At 46.3% G+C, this 22506-nt stretch overlaps 2 protein-coding genes across 10 annotated transcripts in view; one reads left to right on the top strand and one right to left on the bottom strand.

Moving 5' to 3' along the window:
* Positions 1–2142: 2142 nt before the first annotated feature.
* Positions 2143–7213, top strand: LOC109519069 (cadherin-7-like). Its single transcript, XM_019875378.1, has 3 exons — positions 2143–2345; positions 2568–2816; positions 6597–7213. The coding sequence occupies exons 1-3, from the start codon at positions 2180–2182 to the stop codon at positions 7181–7183; spliced, it is 1002 nt and encodes a 333-aa protein (XP_019730937.1). The 5' UTR covers positions 2143–2179; the 3' UTR covers positions 7184–7213.
* Positions 4637–22506, bottom strand: part of cdh19 (cadherin 19, type 2) — a 32044-nt gene continuing 14174 nt past the window's right edge. For 3 of the 9 annotated variants that reach the window (XM_019875308.1, XM_019875345.1, XM_019875325.1), the window contains 3 exons: positions 22167–22418; positions 19832–20346; positions 7203–7428 (listed from right to left, as the gene is read on the bottom strand). In XM_019875308.1, the coding sequence (XP_019730867.1) occupies positions 19847–20346; positions 22167–22418 (752 nt within the window). In that variant the 3' untranslated portion in view covers positions 7203–7428; positions 19832–19846. Of the gene's footprint in view, positions 5348–5435; positions 5573–7048; positions 7180–7202; positions 7429–19053; positions 20347–21578; positions 21615–22166; positions 22419–22506 lie in introns of those variants that run through there. The other 6 variants (XR_002168873.1, XR_002168872.1, XR_002168874.1 and 3 more) reach the window with 6 other exon arrangements.

Genomic DNA, 22506 nt, shown 5'->3' with positions numbered 1-22506 from the left:
TTTTTTCGGCTAAAAACGCTTTCCTGTACATGGTCATTTGTAGGCTGTAAAAACGCCTTACAAATGCATGGCTTTCTTTGTTGTGAAAAACGCCTTCCAATGCTTAAAAAAAAACAAAAAAACTTTACAACAAAAAAGTCTTACTCTACATGCGCTCATCCTTAAAAATGAACAATCTTATGTAGCGACAGTAATCATGACCTGTCTGTTCGTCGAATGGTTTATGCTGCTGCGTCACAGTGCAGAGGTGCAAGGTACGATTCCGGCTCCGGCCTACCTGTGTGTTCTCAAAAATGTGCGTGGCCATCCATTTTCTGATCCTCTTCTCCGCGATCACACTCACCCTTATGGAAAATCTGGAGTCCTCAGTACCTCCCTGGTAGTCGAATGGTAAGTTCGTTGGCGTTGTGCGGTGACGTTGTGCGGTGGCGTTGCAGGGTTCGATTCCGACTTCGCCGTTCCTGCACGTTCTCAAAAATGTGCATGGCCGTTCATTTTCTGATCCTATTTGCGCTTACACTCCCACCAGGCAACAATTTACAAAACGCCTAATTATACTGCACATGTGTTTTTGGGCTAAAAACGCCTCACTATACATGGTCTTTTTTTTTCGACTAAAAACACCTTACTATACATGGTCATTTTTTTCGGCTAAAAATCCCTTACTATACATGGTCGTTTTTTGGAGGCTAAATACGCCTTACTATACATGGTCTTTTTTTCAACTAAAAACGCCTTTCTATACATGGTCTTTTTTTTCAGCTAAAACACCTTACTCTACATGGTCGTTTTTTTCGGTCTAAAAACGCCTTCCTATACATGGTCGTTTTTTTTTTCAGCTAAAAACGCCTGACAATACATGGTTGTTTTTTTTTGGCTAAAAACGCCTTTCTGTACATGGTCTTTTTTTTCGGTTAAAAACGCCTTTCTGTACATGGTCTTTTTTTTCGGCTAAAAACGCCTTACTATACATGGTCTTTTTTTCGGCTAAAACGCCTTACTACACATGGTTGTTTTTTCGGTCGAAAAACGCCTTACTCTACATGGTCGTTTTTTTGGGGCTAAAAACGCCTTACTCTCCATGGTCGTTTTTTTGGGCTAAAAACACCTTACTATACGTGGTCATTTTTTTTCGGCTAAAAACGCCTTACTATACATGTTTTTTTTTGGGGCTAAAAACGCCTTACTATAAATGGTCGTTTTTTTCGGCTAAAAACGCCTTACGATACATGCTTGTTTTTTTCGGCTAAAAACGCTTCAGTGTACCATGGTCGTTTTTTTGGGGGGGGGGGGGGGTGCGTGGGCTAAAAACGCCTTACTCTCCATGGTCGTTTTTGTGGGCAGAAAACGCCTTACTATACATGGTCGGTTTTTTTTCAGTTAAAAACGCCTTCCAATACATGGTTGTTTTTTCGGGAAAAAAGGCCTTCCTATACATGGTGTTTTTTTGGCCAAAAACTCCTTAATTTACATGGTCGTTTTTTTTTTTTTGGACTAAAAACACCTTACTATAAATGGTCTTTTTTTTTTTTTCAGATAAACACGCCTTACTATTGATGGTCGTCTTTTTTGGCGAAAAACGCCTTCCAAAACATGGTCGTTTTTTTTGCAGGAAAAAACGCTTTCCTATACATGGTGGGGTTTTTTTCGGTCAAAAACGCCTTACTTAAAACATGGTAATTGTTTTCGGCCAAAACCGCCTGACCATACACCAGGGGTGTCAAATTCATTTTTGTCGCGGGCCACATTATAATTACCGTTTCCCTTGAAGGGCCGTGATGACTGAAACTGTATAAAGAAGTCAAGAATAACATTTTATTAAGCGTTTGGTACCAAGAAAATGCTTACAATATGTCACTGATTTATTACTTATGAAAATTTGAAATTTTGGTACAGCTTTTAGCAGGCATCGTGGAAGTTGTCATCTTTGATCTGCGTTTGTGGGCCACTTAAAATGATGTGCCACATCTTGCCCCCGGGCCTTGAATTTGACACCTGTGCTATACATGGTTGTGTTTTTTGGCTGTAAAAACACCTTACTATACATGGCTGTTTTTTTGCTGTAAAAGTGCCTTACAATACATAAAAAAATACCACAAAAAAAAAAAACAAAACACTATACATGGTCTCATATTTCAAAAAATGGCTTACTATACATTTCCGATAGTTTTTTTTGTGAATGCAGATTTTTTGGGGGGTGTTTAGTTGTGGCTGTTGTCCGTCACAGGTGATCCAGACAGTGAGCGGCGTGGACAAGGACGAGCCTCAGAGCGGCCACCGCTTCTTCTTCTCGTTGGACGCTGCCGTAGCCGCAAATCTCAACTTCACCCTGCGGGACAACAAAGGTGAGCATGTGGTCGACGAAGCGCGCTCCCGCTGACTTGCTCGCTAAGCTCCAGTATGTTGTTTGTGACTTTGCTCGTGCTTTAAATACAAAACATGAAAATCAAATTTCACAATTTGTTTCGTTTTTGAGTAAACCTTAAACCGGGAGTGGCGCTAAACCATTTGTATTTCTCAGGGACTGAATGCATGCGTCATCCTTTTCGCGCACACGTTCCTTCCAGATAACACGGCATCCATACTGACCAAGCGAGGCGGCTTCCGGAGGCGGGAGCAGCCGGCGTACCGGCTGCCCGTGCTGATCGTGGACAGCGGCAGCCCGGCACTGAGCAGCACCAACACGCTGTCGGTCCGCGTGTGCGAGTGCGACGCCGCCGGTGCGCCCCTGTCGTGCGGCGCCGTAGCCTACACGGCCACCGGCCTGAGCACCGGCGCCCTCTTGGCTATCTTGGGATGCATCCTCACGCTGCTGGGTAAGAAGTTTGCGCCAGCTCCTCTTCCCGGGCGGGTGCAGGTGGAGCACGCCGAGGATGGCTGTCGGTGCGGGGGTGATGCGTTTGCCTTCCGGCTTTTTGACAGCCGCAGCCCTCGCTTGAGAGACTGACTCCTGTAAGGAGAACAACAACCAGCTCCCGCTGCACATGCTGAAAATCTCTTGTCCCTAAAATGACCCTGAAATTCATTTCAAGATCTTAAAAAAAAAAAAATGCCAGCAACACAATGAAAATTTTTTCAACTTGGCACAACTTTTTTTTTTTTTTAAACATTTTACGTATACACATACACAGAATGCTACCTGTTCGAATGTATGCTTCCGACTGTCTATCAGTCTGGCGCCATGACACAGAGGAGTCTCGGCCTGCCCTTGCTGTCAACAGTTGGCAAACTGGGATTTCAAATGTTGCATCGCTACCTGCTGCTGTCGGTTTGGCTCGTTTCCACTCCTCAAGTGCCTGCAATTGAAAGGGCATCGGACGCATATCAACACCTCCCAACAAAAAACAAACAAATAAAAACGTTATCAAATGAACTCACACCTTGAAATTAGCTGCAACCAGTCCTGAACCGACCCCGTCTCTCGCCCAAAAAATTAATGCTAAACAGGATAATGGATGACTTCAAAATGCAGATCGTCTCCAAGTACAAATTTTCTAAAAAAGAGACTGAGAATTTCAGGGGGAGGGGGGGGGGGGGGGGGGAAGGGAAATGACCCCTTGCTTGGACCCTTAGCCAGATCTGCTTCAAGATTTCAGAGTTCCCAAATAGGGTCAAATACTGGAAAGTGAAGACGATACACAAATAGCGTCAGAAAGCAGAACCCGAGTGCCGGCAGAGTGAATTCTTTGCAGTCGAGATCCACAACAATGTTGTTGACTGAGCGCAAATGTCACACTTTATTGTAGCTGCCGGAGGAGGTCAGCTTCGCAGCGCCAGGCTCCCCGCCGCCCCGCCCACCCCCGCCCGCTTTTTTATGAGATTTTGCTCAGGGGTCGCAAGAAGGCCAAAGCCAAATCTCCACTCCGGTAAACACGGGTGACCCGGGTTAGCCGATTCTGAATAACAGCCTGCATGTTGACAAGCTCAACGGCACTGGAACCCGGCCAGCGGAATCAATTAGTCTATGTTGCCTCTTGGGTTTTCTGGCTCATGGAGTGTTTGCTGCTAGCTGAAGATGCAACACTTAGCATTTTTTTTTTTTTTTTAAATTGCGCTCACCTTGACTGCACAGGCAACATTTAACCCCATTTGTTCAACCCTGGGGGATATTCATCATTGAAATAGATTTTTTTTTTGTGTGTGTGGGGGGGGGGGGTTGTTTACTCTTGCAAAAAGCAGCCACATAAATGATAAGTGGTTAACCCACTTGACCTTAGAAAGCGACAGACAAAGGGCTTACATGCCGACTCGTAGCTCCTACCATATTTTTACAAGCTGTCAAAAGGCACGCTGGTCCAAATAGGGACACTCGGAACGGGACGGGACAAAGGTGGTGCGAGGAGGATAAAAGGGCACAGGACATTCGGCACAGGACACATCAGGTCTATCTTTGGTGAAGCAGCATGTGGTTCGGGAAGGTCCTCGGGGTACAATAAAGTTTGGTGTAAGTCACCATGACCGTAAACATTTGCAGGAAAGGCTGCAATGGTGGATGGCCAACTAAAATGAAACACTGCCGCACACAAACGCACAAAATGTGCGGATAAAACTGCTGCGTCCTGAGCGTCCACGCAAATCACCCCTTGAGGTTTGCATTTTTTTCGTTATCACAGAAATATTTCCGCTGTTTTTTTTTAATGAAGCATCCTGACAACTATCCGGCGCCTTCATTTAGCCGCGTAGGTGCTCAATCCCCACGAGGGCCAATTAGGACGTGATGTAGCACTTAAAATCGTTCTCGTCTAAGCTCAGACGTCCACCGCGGTCTGTCGTCTCGTTGGAGCGCTGTCTATCTTCCGTCTTCACACGGCAACCATTTGTGATCTTTTGGGGCTTGACGGCGGACAGCGTTTTGCCGGCGAAACAGACTAATTGTTTGTGAAAGGTAGAAGAAGGAGAAGAGCAAGTCATTTTTTGAGGACCGCAGTGACAGTTTGGCACAAGTTTACAAAAGACCTTTTGAGGTTATTTGAGGATACGGGAAGGAAATCATGAAAAAGGAACAAGACGCGCTTTCCTTGTTATTCACGTTAGGAAAAACAGCAAACAGATTTGAAGCGGCTACTAAAATTACCCCCCCCCCCTTATTTTCGCATTTTAACATTGAGTGGAATTGACGCAGTCAAATCAATGCTCAAGTGTCTTTTGTGCTCCGTGAGAAACAGTCACTGCATTTTCGCAAAGGTTGCTGCGGAGCATCTGGACTTTTCTTGCTTGTCGAAGACGTTTGACCTTTCATCCGAAAGGCTTCTTCAGTTGCACATTTTGTCGGAGTGGGATTTTCCCTTTTTCGTCCTCTGGAGGTTGCGCTATGATCACCCGCTGGAGCAGCAGGCCGTTGACGTGGCTGGTGGCAAAACAAAAACAAAAATGAATGAGACCATCTTTGGCGGGACATGAAAATTGCCCCCCGCGCCCCCCCCCAAAAAATTTACATCCAATTTTATGGACTGCCCAACTGGACCGGTGGCGCCTGATATCTTCAAACTGGGCTCATTCCTCGTCGGCTCGTTGACTGAACATTGGCTGGTTTCCAGGCTGCCTGGCAGGCATGAAAGCTTCAAGAAGTTCCCTGGAAAGAGCAGAAAGTCCTCTATTCACTCTCGCCCGCATTCATCAGAAATTAGAACACGCTCCCGCAAAATCTTGACTCGAAATGCTTTTTTTTTGCACAGATGCCATTTCACAAGAGTGTTTGGTGGAGCACCAGAAGTCCGCGGCAAGGCGATGCGCATTCATCTCCCGCATCCCTCGCTCGCATTTTCTTCCCTTTGCTACATTATTAGCGACTCAAGTGGGCTGGAATCTTTTCCTGGCACCCACCACCCAAAAAAAACAAACAAACATGGGCCCACGGAATGATATTTCACTGGCAGTAGCTTTGACATTGATGGATGGAGGATCATTAGACGTTTGCCAGTTTGCTTGGGCGGAGTTATTTTCGGCCGCTAACGTACGGCGAGCAAGAAGCCAGGCTGCTTGGATCTCAGACGCTTCCTGGTTTCCGGGCAAAATGGAAGATGGCAACAGGCGGTCGATATAAACATGGCAGTTATGCCGTGGGGCCCCTTGGCTCGTTAGAAGAAATATCTTTCGACCTCAACGAGATGCAAACACAGTTAGCTTATTTGGCTAATACCGGACGTGCTCCTGACACAAGTACGCGAAAGTTATGGTTCCGGTTATTCTTCCTGAAGAATGACGAATCGGCGTTTCTGTGCAGAATAACAATTGCGACGGTACATTGTGTACTTGGTTGAGTGACAGAGTACATCAGTTTGGAGTCGCTTTTGTTCTCTTGAGACGCATCCAAACTGCGCCTCATTTCCTTGAATTGCGCCTTTGAGCCGCAGCCGCCATCACTTTGGACAAATTAGCCATCAGGTTGGCCATTATGCCTTCTCCTTCCGCACTTCGCTCTCTTTTGCTAATTGTTGGAAATGTCAAGATGAAATCTTGCATTTGCGCCCGGTCTGAAGTGTCCCTGAGCTGTTGCTAATGGCGCCGTCAAGAATTTGATGGCGCGCGATGGCTGCTGGAAGAGCGCCGTTTGTCACTCGATATTGACGACTTCATCTGCCGCCTGTCTTCCGCAGTGATGGTCCTTCTCATCGTGACCGTGCGTCGACGGCGGAAGGTTCCGCTCATCCTGGAGGAGGAGCGCGACATCCGGGAGAACATCGTCCGCTACGACGACGAGGGCGGCGGCGAGGAGGACACGGAGGCCTTCGACATGGTCACCTTGCGCAACCTCAACGCCATCCGCGACCCCGGCGTGCGGCGGGACGTCACGCCGGACACGCCCACTTTCTTCCACTACACGTCTTCGAGCTCGACGGCGGCGGCGCGGCCGACCTACAAGTCGCTCCCGGACAACGTGGTGTTCCGCGAGTTCATCTGGGAGCGGCTCAAAGACGCCGACGTGGACCCGTCGGCGCCGCCTTACGACTCGCTGCAGACGTACGCCTTCGAGGGCAGCGGCTCCGTGGCCGACTCGCTCAGCTCGCTGGAGTCGCTCAGCGCCGACTCGGACCAGAACTACGATTACCTCAGCAACTGGGGGCCCCGCTTCAAGAAGCTGGCCGACCTGTACGGCAACGCGGACGGCGCCGGCGCGGGTGACGGCGCGAGCGGAGGGGGAGGCGTCTTCCCGAAGCCTTTGAACATCGGAGGACGACACTGACGGATGAGAGATTTATCGTGAGACGATTTAGTCGGGGAGAGATTCAAAGACAAGACGCAGCGAGTCGAGCGAAAGACTCTTCAAAAAAAAGCTTTGGGGTTTGCTTACCGCCTTTGGATGCACACGCCTTCAAATGGGTCGACGACGTTTCAAGATTTCTCATTGAGGCTGCGGTACAGCAAGCAGGAGTGTTTCCACATGGTGCGTGATGGCGCGAACTGTCCTCCCCGCCATCCTTTCGCGATCTAAAAAAAAAAAAAAAAAAAAGAGAGATGATCACCGGGCAAAAATTTGTCCTAGTTTGTCTTGAACTGAAGTTGAGTCAACTGGACTCTTGACGGTTGAGTCCAGATGCCTCATTTCAACTTTGGCGGATGATGACCACGACCCGGACGACCGAGACTTTCCACAAACGTCCACGACTCCCAAAAAGTTTCCAGGTGGCATTTCAGGAAGAACCTTCGAGGCGCCGAGAACCTTTCCCAGCTCAACTTTTGAACGCACACGTCCCGACTGTTCCGAGCAGCATTTGGACCTGCGTTCAGAAGTTCAAATCAAATTGATCCCGCACTTGAGGTTCATCCTGAAACTTGCGGTGGGTAATTTAAGTTTGTCTTGTTTTGATGGAGGGGTCGGGGGGGGTCTCAAGATAGTCGAGCATCATGCTAAGGAAGTGAACCAATCAAAAGAGTGACAGCTTGATGTCTCACACCTCGCGATGTTCAATTGTCGCATTTGTCGTTTTTTTTTTTTTGTTTTCATATTTAATGAGTCTCCTGTCAAGCCTACTTGGCTTTGCAAGACGGGCTTGTTCTTTCTTTTTTGGGGGGCGGGGAGGGGGAAGGGGGTGGACACCATTCTTATTGCGCTTGATTGTGACACTGACACCACTTAGACGCTTAGAGGACGAAGAGTGCCAGTCGTACGCCAGCAAGGTGCAACTTTGAAGTTTTTGCTTCTGTAGTCCAGCATATATTGGTCACCTGTATTAATGGAACACAAACTGTATGATAATCATGTGGTTTTCTTTTTATTTCCCCCCCACACACTTTCACGTACAACTGAATTGGGTGTTGCTATTTATTTTCAGCAGGCAGGATTGTGACTTTTTATTCTGTCTTTTTTTCATTAAAATAAAATTGCTACAAAGTCAAATTGCACCGTTTTACGCGTCTTATTCTAGATACTGAGTCAAAGTCTCTATCTCGCTCTCTCTCTAAAATATATTGATTTTTTTTTTTTTTCCAATGAATCAGCTCATTAATGCAAATTTTTGTCTGCCCAATATGAAAATCAGCATCGGCCTAAAAAAAAATCAGTTGGGCCGTAGTTAGGAAACACAAACAAGCATAAGTGTGCGATAAACCAATCTTAGCATAAGTGCTAATTAGCATGCGGCTAAGTGCTCTTTGTCGTTCGCATATGAGACAAACACTCGTAGCGGCACTCCAGAGGAGAGTCGCTGGCAAAACGTGGAGTGGCCTAAACAGCGGCGGGCAACGTTTTCGAAAGCTGTCACTCAAAATCAGGAGGACACGGGCGACACGATGCTTGCCTAGAGGGATACTTAGCGGCAATCAGGCGAGGCTAGCCGCTATCAGCGCCAACATCGAGACCTGCGCTGATTGCCCGCGTGAATGCCGTCCGCCTGCCTTTCTTATCGCAAACCAGCATCAGCGGCACAAAATTGGCCCGACGGAGAAAGGCCCGAGTTCCAGACGGTCGACGCGGCCATGATCAAATGCCCTGGTCTTTGTGATGTGAAATAATGAGCCAGAGAAATCATTTCAAAACTTTTTCCAACATTAATGTGAAAAATGAAATCGCTTTTTTTTTTTTTTTTTCCACCAGCATTAATGTGCTCTATTCGGCAGGTGTTCTTCCAACTTGGACGGCAACGTGCTTAGCAAATGCACCAAACATGCACGAATGACATTTTGCACCGGGCCAATTCAGCGGCAGCTAATGCTAACGTTAGCGCACGTCCATCGGGAGCAGCAGCGGGAATTGAACTAAATAAATAAATAAATACTACACGTTAAATGGCAATTCCGGAATGTAAAGTTTTTCTATATTAAACTTTTTTTTCCTTGCCATGAGTCTTGAAAACTTTTCTGTTTGTTTATTACGCATGCGGGTCATCAATTCAGAGGAGACAGCCCTGCCACGATAATTCAAGCTAGTCCAGACAACCAAAGTTGGAAAAGTCAATTTTCATGCTCCGTTTAAAAAACATACACACACAAAACGCAATGTGACCCCGAGTCAAGTCAACTTGAATATTCATATGTGTGTGGTCAAGCCGGCAGCTAACAAAACAAGTCCAAAGCGAAGTCTTTCTTTTCTTGTGGCTTCAGAGAACCAGAAAACATATCAAAGAAAAAAAAAAGAAAGGGGGGTGGGGTGAGGGGGAGGGCTGTACTGGACGAAGGCTGGTCGTCCTGAGCGAAAAAGAAAAGGCGGCAGATCACAAAGAAGTCAGAAAAGTATCGCGGCACATCGGGCTATGCTTTTATTTTCTTTCTCGGCAGAGTTCACAGTGGGCCGGCCGGCCGGCAGCAACGCCGGCAAAACGCTCCGTGGCCGCCGTGTTTGCGCAGTGTATATTCTTGCCATTGAATATTTATAGCAGCGCTGCCAGCTCCGCATTTTCAGCTCCATATGTATCGGGAAGGTGGGACGCACGCGTTTGCCATGAAAAAAAAAAACCATCGGATTTGGAGTGAAACCAATAAGACGTGCGCTTCAAGTACGGGCGCTCAGCTTTGATTTGAGCGCGTTTACACCCAAATGAATTCAATGACAAGACTTTGGATGATGTATAGCGGACAGCCGGCAATTTGTCCACGTGAATCTCGTTGCTTATCGTTACAAAAAGTCTGCGTCAACACAAGTCCAGTGATGATTTATTTATTAAATCAAATAGAAAGATGACGGCCGCGCTACAAGCTGTCAGGACGACACGGGTGCTAATTAGGCGTAACCGACGGCGGCCTCGTTAGCGACGCTTTGTACTCCTACGCGTTTTCATCATCATTAGCAGAGTCGGGATTGATGGCGGGCTCGATGCGTGGGCGCTGTTAAGTGTTTGTCGAGCACGTTGACATGCTGAAGGTTCGCATGCCACAACGCGCCGGGCGGGCCCTGCGGGGTCGAATCGACGCTGCGAAGATTCGCCAAATATCAAAAAGGTTGCGTTGGGCCTCCTTGTTTGGAGGCTTGTCGCCACCCGCGTTTCCGATCGGGGGCGCTTGCGAGGCCAGCGGCGGGACGATTCTTGACTCAGCAGCGCGTACTTAATAATCACAAAGCCACAAACCCCTTTCCATTCTTTTCTCCTCAAATTTGATTTTTATCGTCTCGTAAAAATGTCAATCATGATACAAATTCTAGTGTTTCTGCTAAAATTATTTTTTCGTCTTTTTTTTACATAAATACTTTCAAATACATTTGGTAAATTCCAAGAATTTCCTTGTAAACTCAGTTAAAAGAAAAATCAGATTTACAACTTCACATTTTCTTCCGTTTTTAGTTTTATTCCTAATTAAGGTTTTAGATGGAAAATAAAATCAGTTTTTTCTTGTAATACCTCAAAAAATTGGAACAAGATGTTTTCTGGGAATTCAAAAATGTTAGTTTTTTTCAATACAGTATAAAAACTTTCTTGCTCATGTTTCCATTCCGTTTTTAATTTTCTTCCTTTCAGTTTTTTTTGTTGTTAAGTTTTACTTTTGTTTCACGTGCAACCCGATATATACCAACTTTTAGGGGTGTAGCATTTCAATTTTTGCAAACCTTTTCATGAAATGTTTTTTTCAGCAATTTTTTTTTCAGGTGAACGTTTCAATTTTGGACTCGTTGGGAGTCTCAAGATTTGTCGGGATGGTTTGTGAGGGATTATGCATTGAAATGCGAGCGATGACTAAATTTTCTATCAAAGGGCCGATTAAATCCTTCAGCGGGCTTTCAAGCACGGCTGCAAATCCATCAGCAGCTGATGGGGGCCGTTTACGACATGACGGCGCATCGGCATTTGGCACCGCGCTATTTGTTTGAGCTTATTAAACACAACACACAGATTTGCCCCGCCCCCTCTCTTTTGCATATTTTGACATCCAGTCGCCCGCTGCGCCGTGTAATCATTCTGCGCTGCGAGTATAGCCTTGGCTTTTGTAAGAAAGAAAAAAAAAAAGTACACGAGAAGAGCAAAATATCCCGCTTGCGTTTAATTGAGTTTGACCAGGACTTTGCTGTGTCGTGCTAATCTCGCCGCGCGGCAGCCGCCACTTGCTGGCTTTCTCCGATCCCGACGAGACGTTCAACTTTGAAGCCGCCCGCCCGCCCCGCTGCATTATTTATGACACCGCTGCGACGAGAACATCTTCAAATGGCCAGTCATCACAATGGCCGTATGTCGCACGCGCCGCACATGCCACGAGTGGGGGCAAGAGGGCTCGGGAAACATTCGGGTACTGAGCCAAGTCTCCCAAAGTACCGGGAGGGTCAACGCGAAAAGTCACACACCTTGGACACTATACGAAGGGAATAGCCCAAGAGAATCAAGTTGTAATATTAAGGGGGAAAAAAATGGTAGTTGTACAAGAAGTTTTAACATGTGACTGTCCCGATGTTTTTATTCCTCCATATCTCGATTTTTTTTTTTTCCCCATCACTGAAAAAATATATTTTCTATAAAACCGATTATTAAAAATCCCTCTGTACTGGAACGGCTAAAAAAATGTTTCCTGTCTTCACAATTAAAGAGCTGAGTAAAAAAAAAAAAAAAAATGTTCTTGCAATTTTTAATGGGTAGATTTGGATTTTTTTTCCATGGATTTTTTTTTTAATTATAGCTTCACATATTTAAAAAAAAAAAACAATTTCTTACAAAATTCAGAGTCAAAGTTAAGAGTGAGTGCTGAGCATTTTCACCCCTCATAAAAGCACTTTAAAAAAAATTATCTTACTTATTCTCAGAGCACACAAATTTTTGTTTCATACTATCAGAACTTGTTTTTTGCCACGAAACAGTGGCTTGTAAATGCCGACTCCAAATATTTCCGCTTTTGAACTTCTCTTCATTCCACCGTAAAAGTTTTTGGAGGCGTTGCATGCGTGTAAGCTAATTGTCCTTGAGAGACAGCAGCGTCGTGTTTATGCTGGCTGTGGGCATGATGAGCGCCCCCTGGGGGGCCATCGCGGCATCAAGCGTCACGGTGTCTCTCCGTCGGCTGCCGTTTCGCCATTAACATATCGTTAGCGCGCTCGCTCGGAAAATTGGAGGTCTCCAAAGACCTTGCGGACGCCCAACGCCGTCACAACCGTGTCGTCGGCGCTTTTCCGATCAAATCCACATTGCGTTTGTATCGTTTTAGATCAAAAATCCCAATTGCAACAATCAGTTGTTTTGTTTTCAACAATTACGAGACCGCAAATAGTTAAAATGGACCAAAAGCGCCCGTTAGGCAAGCGTAGAAAACCTGAGACCCTTTAAGCAAGGCAGTATGATGAAATGCTAATAGGCTAGCAAAATTTTAGCAACGGTACTTCCTGTTTGCGCTCTATTTGAATCAACCAACTTCATGATTGACAGCGACGTTAAACAGTGCCACAAATCTTGTGTTGAAAACAGACTATGGCGAACCCCGAAAATGTGTTGGCATGCACGTGAATTCCACCGGCCGACGAGGCGCAGCGTCCAAGCAAGTTACAACGGGGTCTTTTCCGAGCGACATTTTTTTTTTCCCCGAACGCCGATACGAATTTGCCGTCTTTTCCTCCAAAGACTCGTTTGAAATATGGAAGACTTTGGTCAGGTTTGTTTGACGGCATTAAGCATTCAAATGAGCCCGCCGAGTAAATCATCAATCAAAGGGCCTATTCAGTGCAACGGCGCGCTCTAACGCGCCGCTGCAAATCCATCAGCAGCTGATGGAGGCTTTTTACGACGACGACGGCGCATCGGCATCGGCCGCTTTTCCTTTCAGCTCATCAGCCGCAACACGCACGCGCGCGTAAACGCGTCTGAGGGAAGGAAAATCTCGGCTGCTCGCACAAGACTTTGAGTTCCCCTTCGCATTTTTTTTCCACACTCGGTAGGCCGACCAAACACCTTTGAAGGTCAGCAGACATCGCGGCCGGCAATCATGCGCCGCGTCCTCGGCCAATGAGCGAACATCTGGCAGATTGCGAACGAGCGCGGCGGCCGCATTTATCCCCCCCCCCACCCCCTCCCTCCAAATGGCGCGACGTGCCTGATACCCGCAATGACGGCAAATTTAGCTCCAGAGGGATGTTGGCGGAAATTACCGGACGCTAATGTACTTCGTTCAAGGGAAGGAAATGCAGCAAAACACATTCACAAGAAAACGGACAGAAGGGCACTCGTGTTGGAGATGCTCAAGAGCAACAAAAGTCCTTCTGTGTCTTTTAAAACTAAGATTTCTCTTTCCTTTTTGAATTGCATATTTTTTTTAAGTGCTACTTTTTCCTTGTAAAATGAACAAAATCTTTTCAAATAATGATCGACTGCGCAATGTTTGAAAATTTTATTTTTTGGTGCAGAAGAAAGAACAAATTGATCAAATTAATATTTTAGTTCTATTGAACTTTTCTTGTAAAATCAAATAAACTTACTGAAAAACTACTTTCTTGGAAAATGTCATCATTTTTTTCTACCAACACTTCACTCTTCAAATGTCAAACTGTTTTCTCATCATAATCCACTTTTTTTTTGCATTGCAAAATGATTCCTATACAATTTCGCATTTTCTTTCTCGTCACTTTTGGTACGCTGAAATTTTTGCTGGCATCTGACATTTTTCCCTCCACCCCAAACTCGACTGTTTACAAGAATAACCTTGGCTGACAAGCCACATGCTGCTTCACCGAGATGTTATCGACTCATCGGAACGGAGAATTCCATTTACTGGCTGTGTATGATTTCATTGCCATGAAGATGAAAGTATTTGTCGCCTGCGTTGTCGCGGCGGCAAAAGGAAATTACATCAAGCGTGCAATCTTTCATAAAGAGCCGGCAAAGAGACAGCGGATGCTGACAACCAAGACGTTTCCTGCGTTCTCATGCTAATCATTCACGACAGCGACTCCAACGGTATCCAAATGTAGAATTTTTTTTTTTTTCCCAACCTCTTTGTGGGGTTGTAAAACATCTAAATGTGACCTCACGGAGACAAAAAAAAAAAGAGAGAGAGGCGTCAGCTCAAATGCTGTCTGGCATTCAACAGACTTTTGTGCAAAGGAAGGAAGGCTTCACCTTGCCAAGCAATAAAAACGCACGACATCCCGAGATGCGCGTCGCAGGCAGATGCGCTGCAAACTATTTATGATATGCGCACATAGACACACGCACACGCGCGAGTCGTCACAAACATCAGAGGGGTCGTTAATGGAGGCGGACAGCTTGGCTGCGGCAGAGGAAATGCACGTGGACGTCCCCGTAGGACGCCGGCACTCTCATCATATGACCCCATGCAAACGGCGACGCCTCAAGATCCGAGCGAGCAGACGTACGAGTTTCTCAAGATACGAGCGGAACCACCAGTTGAGGTTTTTGGGCAAAGCAAACAGGGGGGAGGAAAAAAAAAATAATACATGACATGTTTTGTCATGAAAACAACCACATAGCTTTGCCCTGAGCAAAGGTCATTAGCATAATGCTGACACGCAATGCAAAAGGCCAAAGAGAGGTTGATTTTTGAATAAGTAGGGACATGCCAGCCAAATTTCATCAAAAAATGTTTGTTGGCTGCAAAACAAAACAAGAAAAAGGAAAATTTCTAGAAGTTAGAATCTATTCATGAAAATGTCTTCATGAGATTAAAGTATGTGAAAGAGAAGAACTCATCAGAAGTCGCCTCGTGATCGCAAACATAGAATTGCTGACAATCACAATCCTAACCTTCAAAAATGAGCCACATGCTGCTTCACCGCATCCCCGAAAGACAACGACTTGCAATCGGCTGCCGTGTCGCATCGCGCCCTGCTAGATTCCCATTCGGATAAGCCTGAGTGACAACATTGCTATTAAATTGTCTTCCAAGGGCTAACGCTGTAAAGTGTGCTACTTCTTTCGGGGGGTGGGGGGGTTAACTAAACTGCTCAATGTCAACACGCTGCCCCCCCATCACATGTTGACTGGCCGCCACGGCACGTCCCCCGGGCCCTGCTTAGCATTCCGGCGCGGGTGTTTCCTAAAGGTTAGCAAACCTAATTAGACATTTATGCGGGATGTTCAAAGGTCTCTTCCTTATTAATGATGTGCAACTTGGCCGACGCGCCATCCATGACGCCGACACGCCTCGCAAGGAGGCGCATACACAATGCATCCGGGTGGCCGCCACTGCTGGACGCGCAGGTAATATCACTGGCCCGTGCAATGGAGAGAGGTTCATTTGCGGGAAATAACAACGGCCAACAGCAAATCTTAATCACAGACAGCGTTGTGTTGTCCTTTGACATATTTCTAGCGCTGATTTCAAAAATGTCAACTTTTTCACGTTTTGGAGATTTTTTTTTTTTTTTTTGCTTTTGATGTTTTACTGCAATGCGGATTTTACTATTCATTCTCATTTATAGCTATGACGTTTAAAAAAACATGATAAAAATTCTACTTGTTGCTGAACCTAACCCTTCATTATTCATATGACGAAATACATTACTCTATGACGTTTTTTTAAATGATTGTCTCGTCACTTTTGTCTCGTTCGGAAGTACTTGAGCAGCAAAAACACACAATCTTTCCGAGGCGGTTTTTCCCTGATGAACTCAACTTGATTTAATGAAGTTATCTTGCATTGAGGCCGCTGTGTTTACAGCGAGTGCTCTCTGCGCTATGTAAATATATTTGACAAGACACAATGCACCCCCGCCCCCCACCCAACCCCGTCCAAATAAAATTCAATTTCCATTTATTACTACCATTCGGACTTGAATCAATTATGTATGACAGCTAATTAGTGGTGCGCGGCGGCGGCGGCCATCGCTCTCTCTCTGTAGTGTCAAAGTCGACTAAATCAAGCCCATGTCACCCGCTGTGGACACGGAGAAAATAAAAAACCTAACTTTTTTCCCCCCCGTTCTGCAGATTAGAGGAAGGAGAGTTGACTAATCATCCAGGAGTGTGTGCGTGTGCGAGTGTGTGCTTCTAATAAGGCAAGAGAAAATGAAGAGGAGCGAAAGTGTGTGCAAGTCATTTCTCATTCCGGTAGCAGAAGGAGGAAGTTGTCAGCTTCGTTTTTATACTTTTTGTTGAAGGATGATGCAAACAACAAAGCGTGAGTGACAAACAGCGAGCGAGCGAGCAAGCAACGGGGAGCGCGTCGGCCCACTGGAGCTTTCCAATGACCTTTTTTGACGGATGTACTACGCCGGCATCAATCCTTCAGTGGCGGCTGGCGCGCACTGAGAGTAATGTCCTCTTTATCAATGACACGTTTGACACTGCACCCCCCCCACCCCCACCCCGAGGCCACTGCCATCATGTAATAACGCGTTCATACAACGGCAACGCAAGCAAAGATTAATAAGACATTACCTCGAGAGCATGCGAATGGACTTGGACTGAGAAGGATAGAAGACAGAGGCACCGTCGGGAGGTGGTAAGAAGACCACGAGATGGTCCAAGAATGACAGGATGATGAAATGACAGCTGTCTTCCCCCCCCCTCCAGTGAACCCCGTGGCACAGGAAGCCCGAAGCTGTTCTTACAAGCTCATGATTATAATACCGCAGCATCACCAAGGCGAAAATGTTGACATAATTGGGAGAAGCACCTTTGCCGAAAATTAGGCACGGAGTTGTGCGGTCGATCTCGGAGGACATCATTACAGCCGCTATCAAGAAATGTTGGGAGATCAGGAACCAGCGCTTGAATATTGATGATTGCGATAAGCAGGCCGAACTCGCCGTCCTGCCTCTGGTCATGCGATTGCGGCTCGCGAGTAGAAGTTAAAGAATCGATATGTGATAGAAGCTTGCCGTCCACTCCCACACAGGTCGTCATTTGACTCCAGCACTCATTTTACAGCTCTGAAATCACTTGTTTTTTGTTTTGTTTTTTTCCTCATCAAGTCATGACAAACTTGTCGTGTCGGCGAGCCGTACACAAACTTTATTATGCCATGCACACCCTCGAGTGTCCCAATCTGATATCAATCCGATATCAGTCCGATATCAGTCAAATAAACAGTATCGGATTATAACAGTCTACATCCAAAATCTTCGATATTCTTAGAGGACCTTAATTTATTTTGTATTTATTTTCTTCGAGGGCATTATATTCTTATGTCTGAGGTCGAATTCATGCAACCCAAATAATTGACATAAATGGGTCATTTTTTTCATTCTATTGTTGCTGACTTTCTTTGTTTGAATAGTTTCACTTGATCTTTTAACATTTCATACCCAGAAAATAAATGAATAAAAGCATGTATCATTCTGACTGCTGTCGTACGGGATTGATATCGGTATCGGACAGGACTCTTGGCTCAAGTATTGGTATCGCACCGGGAAGTTAAAAAATTGTTTTGGGACAAGCTGGAAATGCATTTTCTTTTTTTTTTTAAACATTTGAATGCCCATGGGCCTTTTGGGTGGTTGTTACATCCCTGGCATCATTACACCATCCAACAGCGATTTAAAAATCAGTGGCTAGTCATTCAAACTGAACCTCACACCCCGTACGGGAGTTGAAGTTGGGTTCTGCCGTAACGCTTAGTGTGCGGCGGGCTTCACGGGTGCAAGTTTCTGGGATGCGCAAAAACATATTCGGAACATAGCGCCCTCTTGGAAATGATTACAACTGCCCTATTTGTCATCCACACAAACCATTTCACGTCAGTCAAGATTCTCACCATTTTCCTCGACACATACTAGTCAATCTTTGAGTGGATCCAGATGAAATATGACTCCCAACAACTTCATTGGTCAGGTACTTTACGGTATCTGTAGAACAAAATGACATTTCAATATTTTCAGTTTCGTCTCATTTGGGCCACTGTAGAAAAGGTCACCAAATTTCAGGGTGAAAGAATGACTTTGGAATATTCTATCGTCAAACGTCAAAGTCGGTCCAAGTGTAGGTATGTCAAGCTTAAAGAGGGGGGGGGGGGAGTTTTCCATCTCAAAATGAATCTCTTGGATCTTTGTGCCACGATGGAGGCTGCCGTAATAGCTACAATTACACAAAGAAAAGGGCCAGCGAGTTGAAATTAGCCGCGGTATTCACGCGGGGGCCGAGGCTTTCAAAGGACAACAGGAGCCGAATGACTTTTGAACACGACGCAACGATTGGAGGAGGACTCAAAGAAAAGCGGCATGGCCGAAATCAATAGCCTTTGTGTCAGTCATTGGCCGCCTTGAAAGCCCCCCACCCCCTTTCAGGTGAACCCCTGCGTCTTCAAGGGGCCACTTTGAGGAATCGTTGAATCTAAAAGGCCAAGAGTACAAAAAAAAAAAAAAAACTAAAAAACCCTGCGAACGAACATCGCTGGCGGACTGGATCAGCTGAGTCGAGCACTTGGCGCACAAAAAGGCCCAGCAAGGGAAGAAGATCGACATCTTTTTTGACACTTCACTTCATCAGGCACAACTCGGCGTCTGACCTTCAGCCCAATTAGCGAGCCTGAAGGGGGCGGGGACGCTACTGCTATGCAATTACCCCGCGAGCTGACACCCACGCCGCTAAAGCTCATCACTACGCTTTTTTTTTCTCTCTTGATACATTTCAAATGGGGAACTTTTGCTCATGTAAAATGTGCCGCTGATTGGCTGTGACGGCACGAATTGATGCTGACTCACTGGCAGGCTTGATATGATGCAGCACGATGCATATTTATCACGTGAAAGCCTTTCAGGATATATGATCTTTATTTAGAAAAATACATTGCTGCACACACCCTCGCTTTATGATGAGCATTCACACCCCCCGTAAATAATAATCCATTGTAAATTGCATCGTGAAATGAAAATTACAGGTCAGTAATACTGTATGTAGGTCTTTTACATGGGCAGAATAATACAGTAGCAAGAAGCAACTTATGAAAGCATAAACCGATGACAATAAAATATGAAAAATAATTTCTTTTGACTTTTTTGTTTTTTTGGGTAAAGCTTTTTTTGTCCAACCGGTCAATCGCGGTCACCGTGGACTACCGGTGCAGGGGGAAATTAATCGATTTATATTAATTAGATATTATAATTATGTCTAAATATATATTGATACATATTATATATGGTTATCGCACTTTGTGCCTCTTTTTCAGGCTTTTGTTGAGAAGAAGTACAGCGGGACGATCGTACAAAGCCCGACAGCCGCGTGCTAATCAAAAGCCTGCAAAACGGAGGCGCGGAGTGGGAGCATGACGGCAGTGTGCTCCACAAAAGTCTGAAAAAGAGACACAAAGCAAGAACATAACACCAAGGCCCGAAAAAGAAACACAGAGCAAGAATAAGAGAAGCCCCACACCTCAAAAAGTCAAGCACAGAGTGAAATATAAAAAAAGTGTGACAACAGTGACCCTGAAGGAGAAGCACGGCGTGAGAGAAGTGAACCATTTAAGAGCCGAACAGCACCGCAATTGTCAGTGAGTGAGCATGACTGTCTCACGCTTGTTTTTCTTTTCACACCTGGGATTGGGCTCCTCAAAAGACTGTGTCATCCTCCACTCCGCCGTACCAGGGCGACAGTCTGGCCCAGGGAGATCTGGGAGTCGAGGCCGGACTCTCCAAACCGCACGACTCGAGCGAGCTGAGCGAGCCGGCCGAGGATCCCGAGCCTTCGTACGCGTATGCCGTCAGGCAGTCAAAAGGCGGGGCGCACGGGTCCCCGTCGGCCTCGTCCAGCCGGTCCAGGATGAACTGCCTGAAGACGTCGTCCTCGGGCCCCACGAGGTGAGACTCTCGCAGGGACATGCGGATGCTGGCCCGGACCTCGTCCCGAGCCAGCCGCTTCTGGCGCCTCCTGGAGTGCGGGCGCAGCGGGACCACCGGGAGGCCCGCGTCCAGGCCCGGCCCACCGCTCTGGGCGTAGTACAACACCTTCTGCGACACGGTGTCGGGCAGTTCCAGCTCACTGGCCTTCTTCTGCGCCGCCTTTTGCTTGCGTCTGTGCCGCCAAAGTAGCAGCGTGAGGACTGACGATACTGCAGAAAACAAAATGGCAGCGTTACATCTTGAGGCAAAGAATAAATAAATTTTTTAAAAATCAGTCGGAGTTTGTCAGGTGCGACATGGACACAATCCTCATCTTTTTGGCTCTTAACATCACTACAATTGTTGTGAAAGGACACAAAGTTGGCCTTGACTGATTTAACTGATTTGGATGTGAATACAGTACACTCAAAATGAAGCTGAAAGTCTCGCTGCTTGCATATCATATCCATTGCAATTGTGTCCATAGGCCTGACTGCAAGTTTTTAGTTCATTATGGGTGGGAACACGCATTAACGTAAGCATTTCACATGACATTTTACTTTTCCTATAACTATAAATTGTGAGAAATAGAGGGTGAGTAGTAGGCGGTGTAGTGGGCTCCAATATGGAAAGACGATACCCAGCTTAAGGTGTACCTTTGTCATCTCAAATCAGACACTAGTAGTTCCACTTACGGTCTGAGAGTATGCAATTAACAACTAGGAAACTAATATGCTTCACAATTAACACTACTTGGCCCAATAAGTAAAGATTGTGTCACGCACTAGTAGCTTCTTATCAAGGTTATGGAATAAATGTTCAAAGGACTTCCGAGAAAAGCCACTTGAGTGTTTATTACGATCTCCACACCCAACGCGTCTGTGCATGCCTTTTGGCAGCTTGCTCCCCTCAAGATCTTTCCGCAAACTTGGAAGCATACTGAGATGCTAGCTGCTAAGTCAAAGAATGATCGAGCTCTCGTCGTACCCCTGATCGATTCATGATTGAAGAGGTGTGTCCCAATACTTTTGTCCACGCAGTGTTTGCGCCCAAGCAAGGGGACCAAACAAAAGGTGCACCTTCGAGGGAGAAAAGCCATTGAACCCTAGGAGTGTTGCATTGATAGGATGCATCAGCAGTTGTTTTTCCCTTTTCTTTCTTTTTTTTTTTCTTCTTCCTGCAGCCATCCTCTCATCTGTCAGGGGTGTTAGCATAGCGGGCATCGCCATTAATCTTTCATAGCGTGGGCGCGGGGACCACACCAAGCCGCAGAGGTCATAATGAAGCTCTTCACTATGCCGGAGATGTCGGCGTCCCGTGATGATGGAGCCCAGCCGCAATGCATCACGCCACCGTCGGATTTCGACACGGCGAGAGCGCGAGTTCACATTGCGACTGGCCATTCAAAGGCTGTCTCTTAGTGGGACGTTCCCGCTTTTTAGGGAGACGTTTGTGTACTTGCCGTTGCGGGCGGGGATGCTCTAGTTCAGCGGATCTGCTGGGAAAGAAAAGGAATAAATCCAGACTTTTTTTTTTTTTAGGCGGGGGGAATCTATGGAGCGAGAGACTTGACATGGCCAAAAATGCTTTGAAGAGTGGCAACAAAACAAAATTGAATTTAGTCAGTGACCAAGCTCTTGAACTCAACTTACACTATTTGCGGGGGAGTGGAACCAACTGCGAATAGTGAAATGCTGCAAGTAATTGATGAGAAGAAGAGAAGGATTGAGTCCTCCCAAAAAGTGAAAAAAAAAAAAAGCATGGTATTGGGTAAAAAAAAAAAAGGGGTATCTTTTTCAGGCTTTTGTGTGGGATATTATAAGGTAATTAATTCCAGGCTTTATTGTGTCATTGAACACTGTTTTCATACTCTCCCTCCACTCAATCTGTGCTTCTTTTACAAACTTCCGTGTGGCACACGCAACTGGATAGATTTGTCGAACTCACTGTGGTTCTTTTTCAAGCTGCAGATTGTTGAACATTGTCATGTCACGCTTCTTCGTGCTTCTTTTTCGACTGACACCGCGATGCCGATCTGTCGCGAGCTCACCTGCGGCCAAGAGCAGGCACACGAGAAGCGTGACGAAGGTCTGCAGGCTGACCCCCATGGATAGAGCCAGGGCCTCCACTCCCCCGGAGGGACAGTGGCCGGCGGGCTGGCAGCTGCACACGCTGATGGTCAGCGTAGCGGTACTGGACAAGGCGGGCGAGCCGCTGTCGGTCACCACCACGGGCAGGAGGTAGCGTCCCCGGTCCCTGCGGGTGAAAGTGCTCCTGCGTGCCACGATGCCCGCCGTGTTGTCTGCAGGTGAGGAGGAGGAGGAGAAGGAAGACGAGGAGGGGATACTTCTCAGTCAACATGCTTGAAAAAAACATGTGAGTGCTGATAT

Source organism: Hippocampus comes, unplaced genomic scaffold (assembly GCF_001891065.2).
Source record: "Hippocampus comes isolate QL1 unplaced genomic scaffold, H_comes_QL1_v1.1 scaffold25, whole genome shotgun sequence".
NCBI classification, from domain to species: domain Eukaryota; kingdom Metazoa; phylum Chordata; class Actinopteri; order Syngnathiformes; family Syngnathidae; genus Hippocampus; species Hippocampus comes.
Note: the sequence above shows the minus strand (reverse complement) of the source record. Positions and strands in the feature narration are given on the sequence as shown.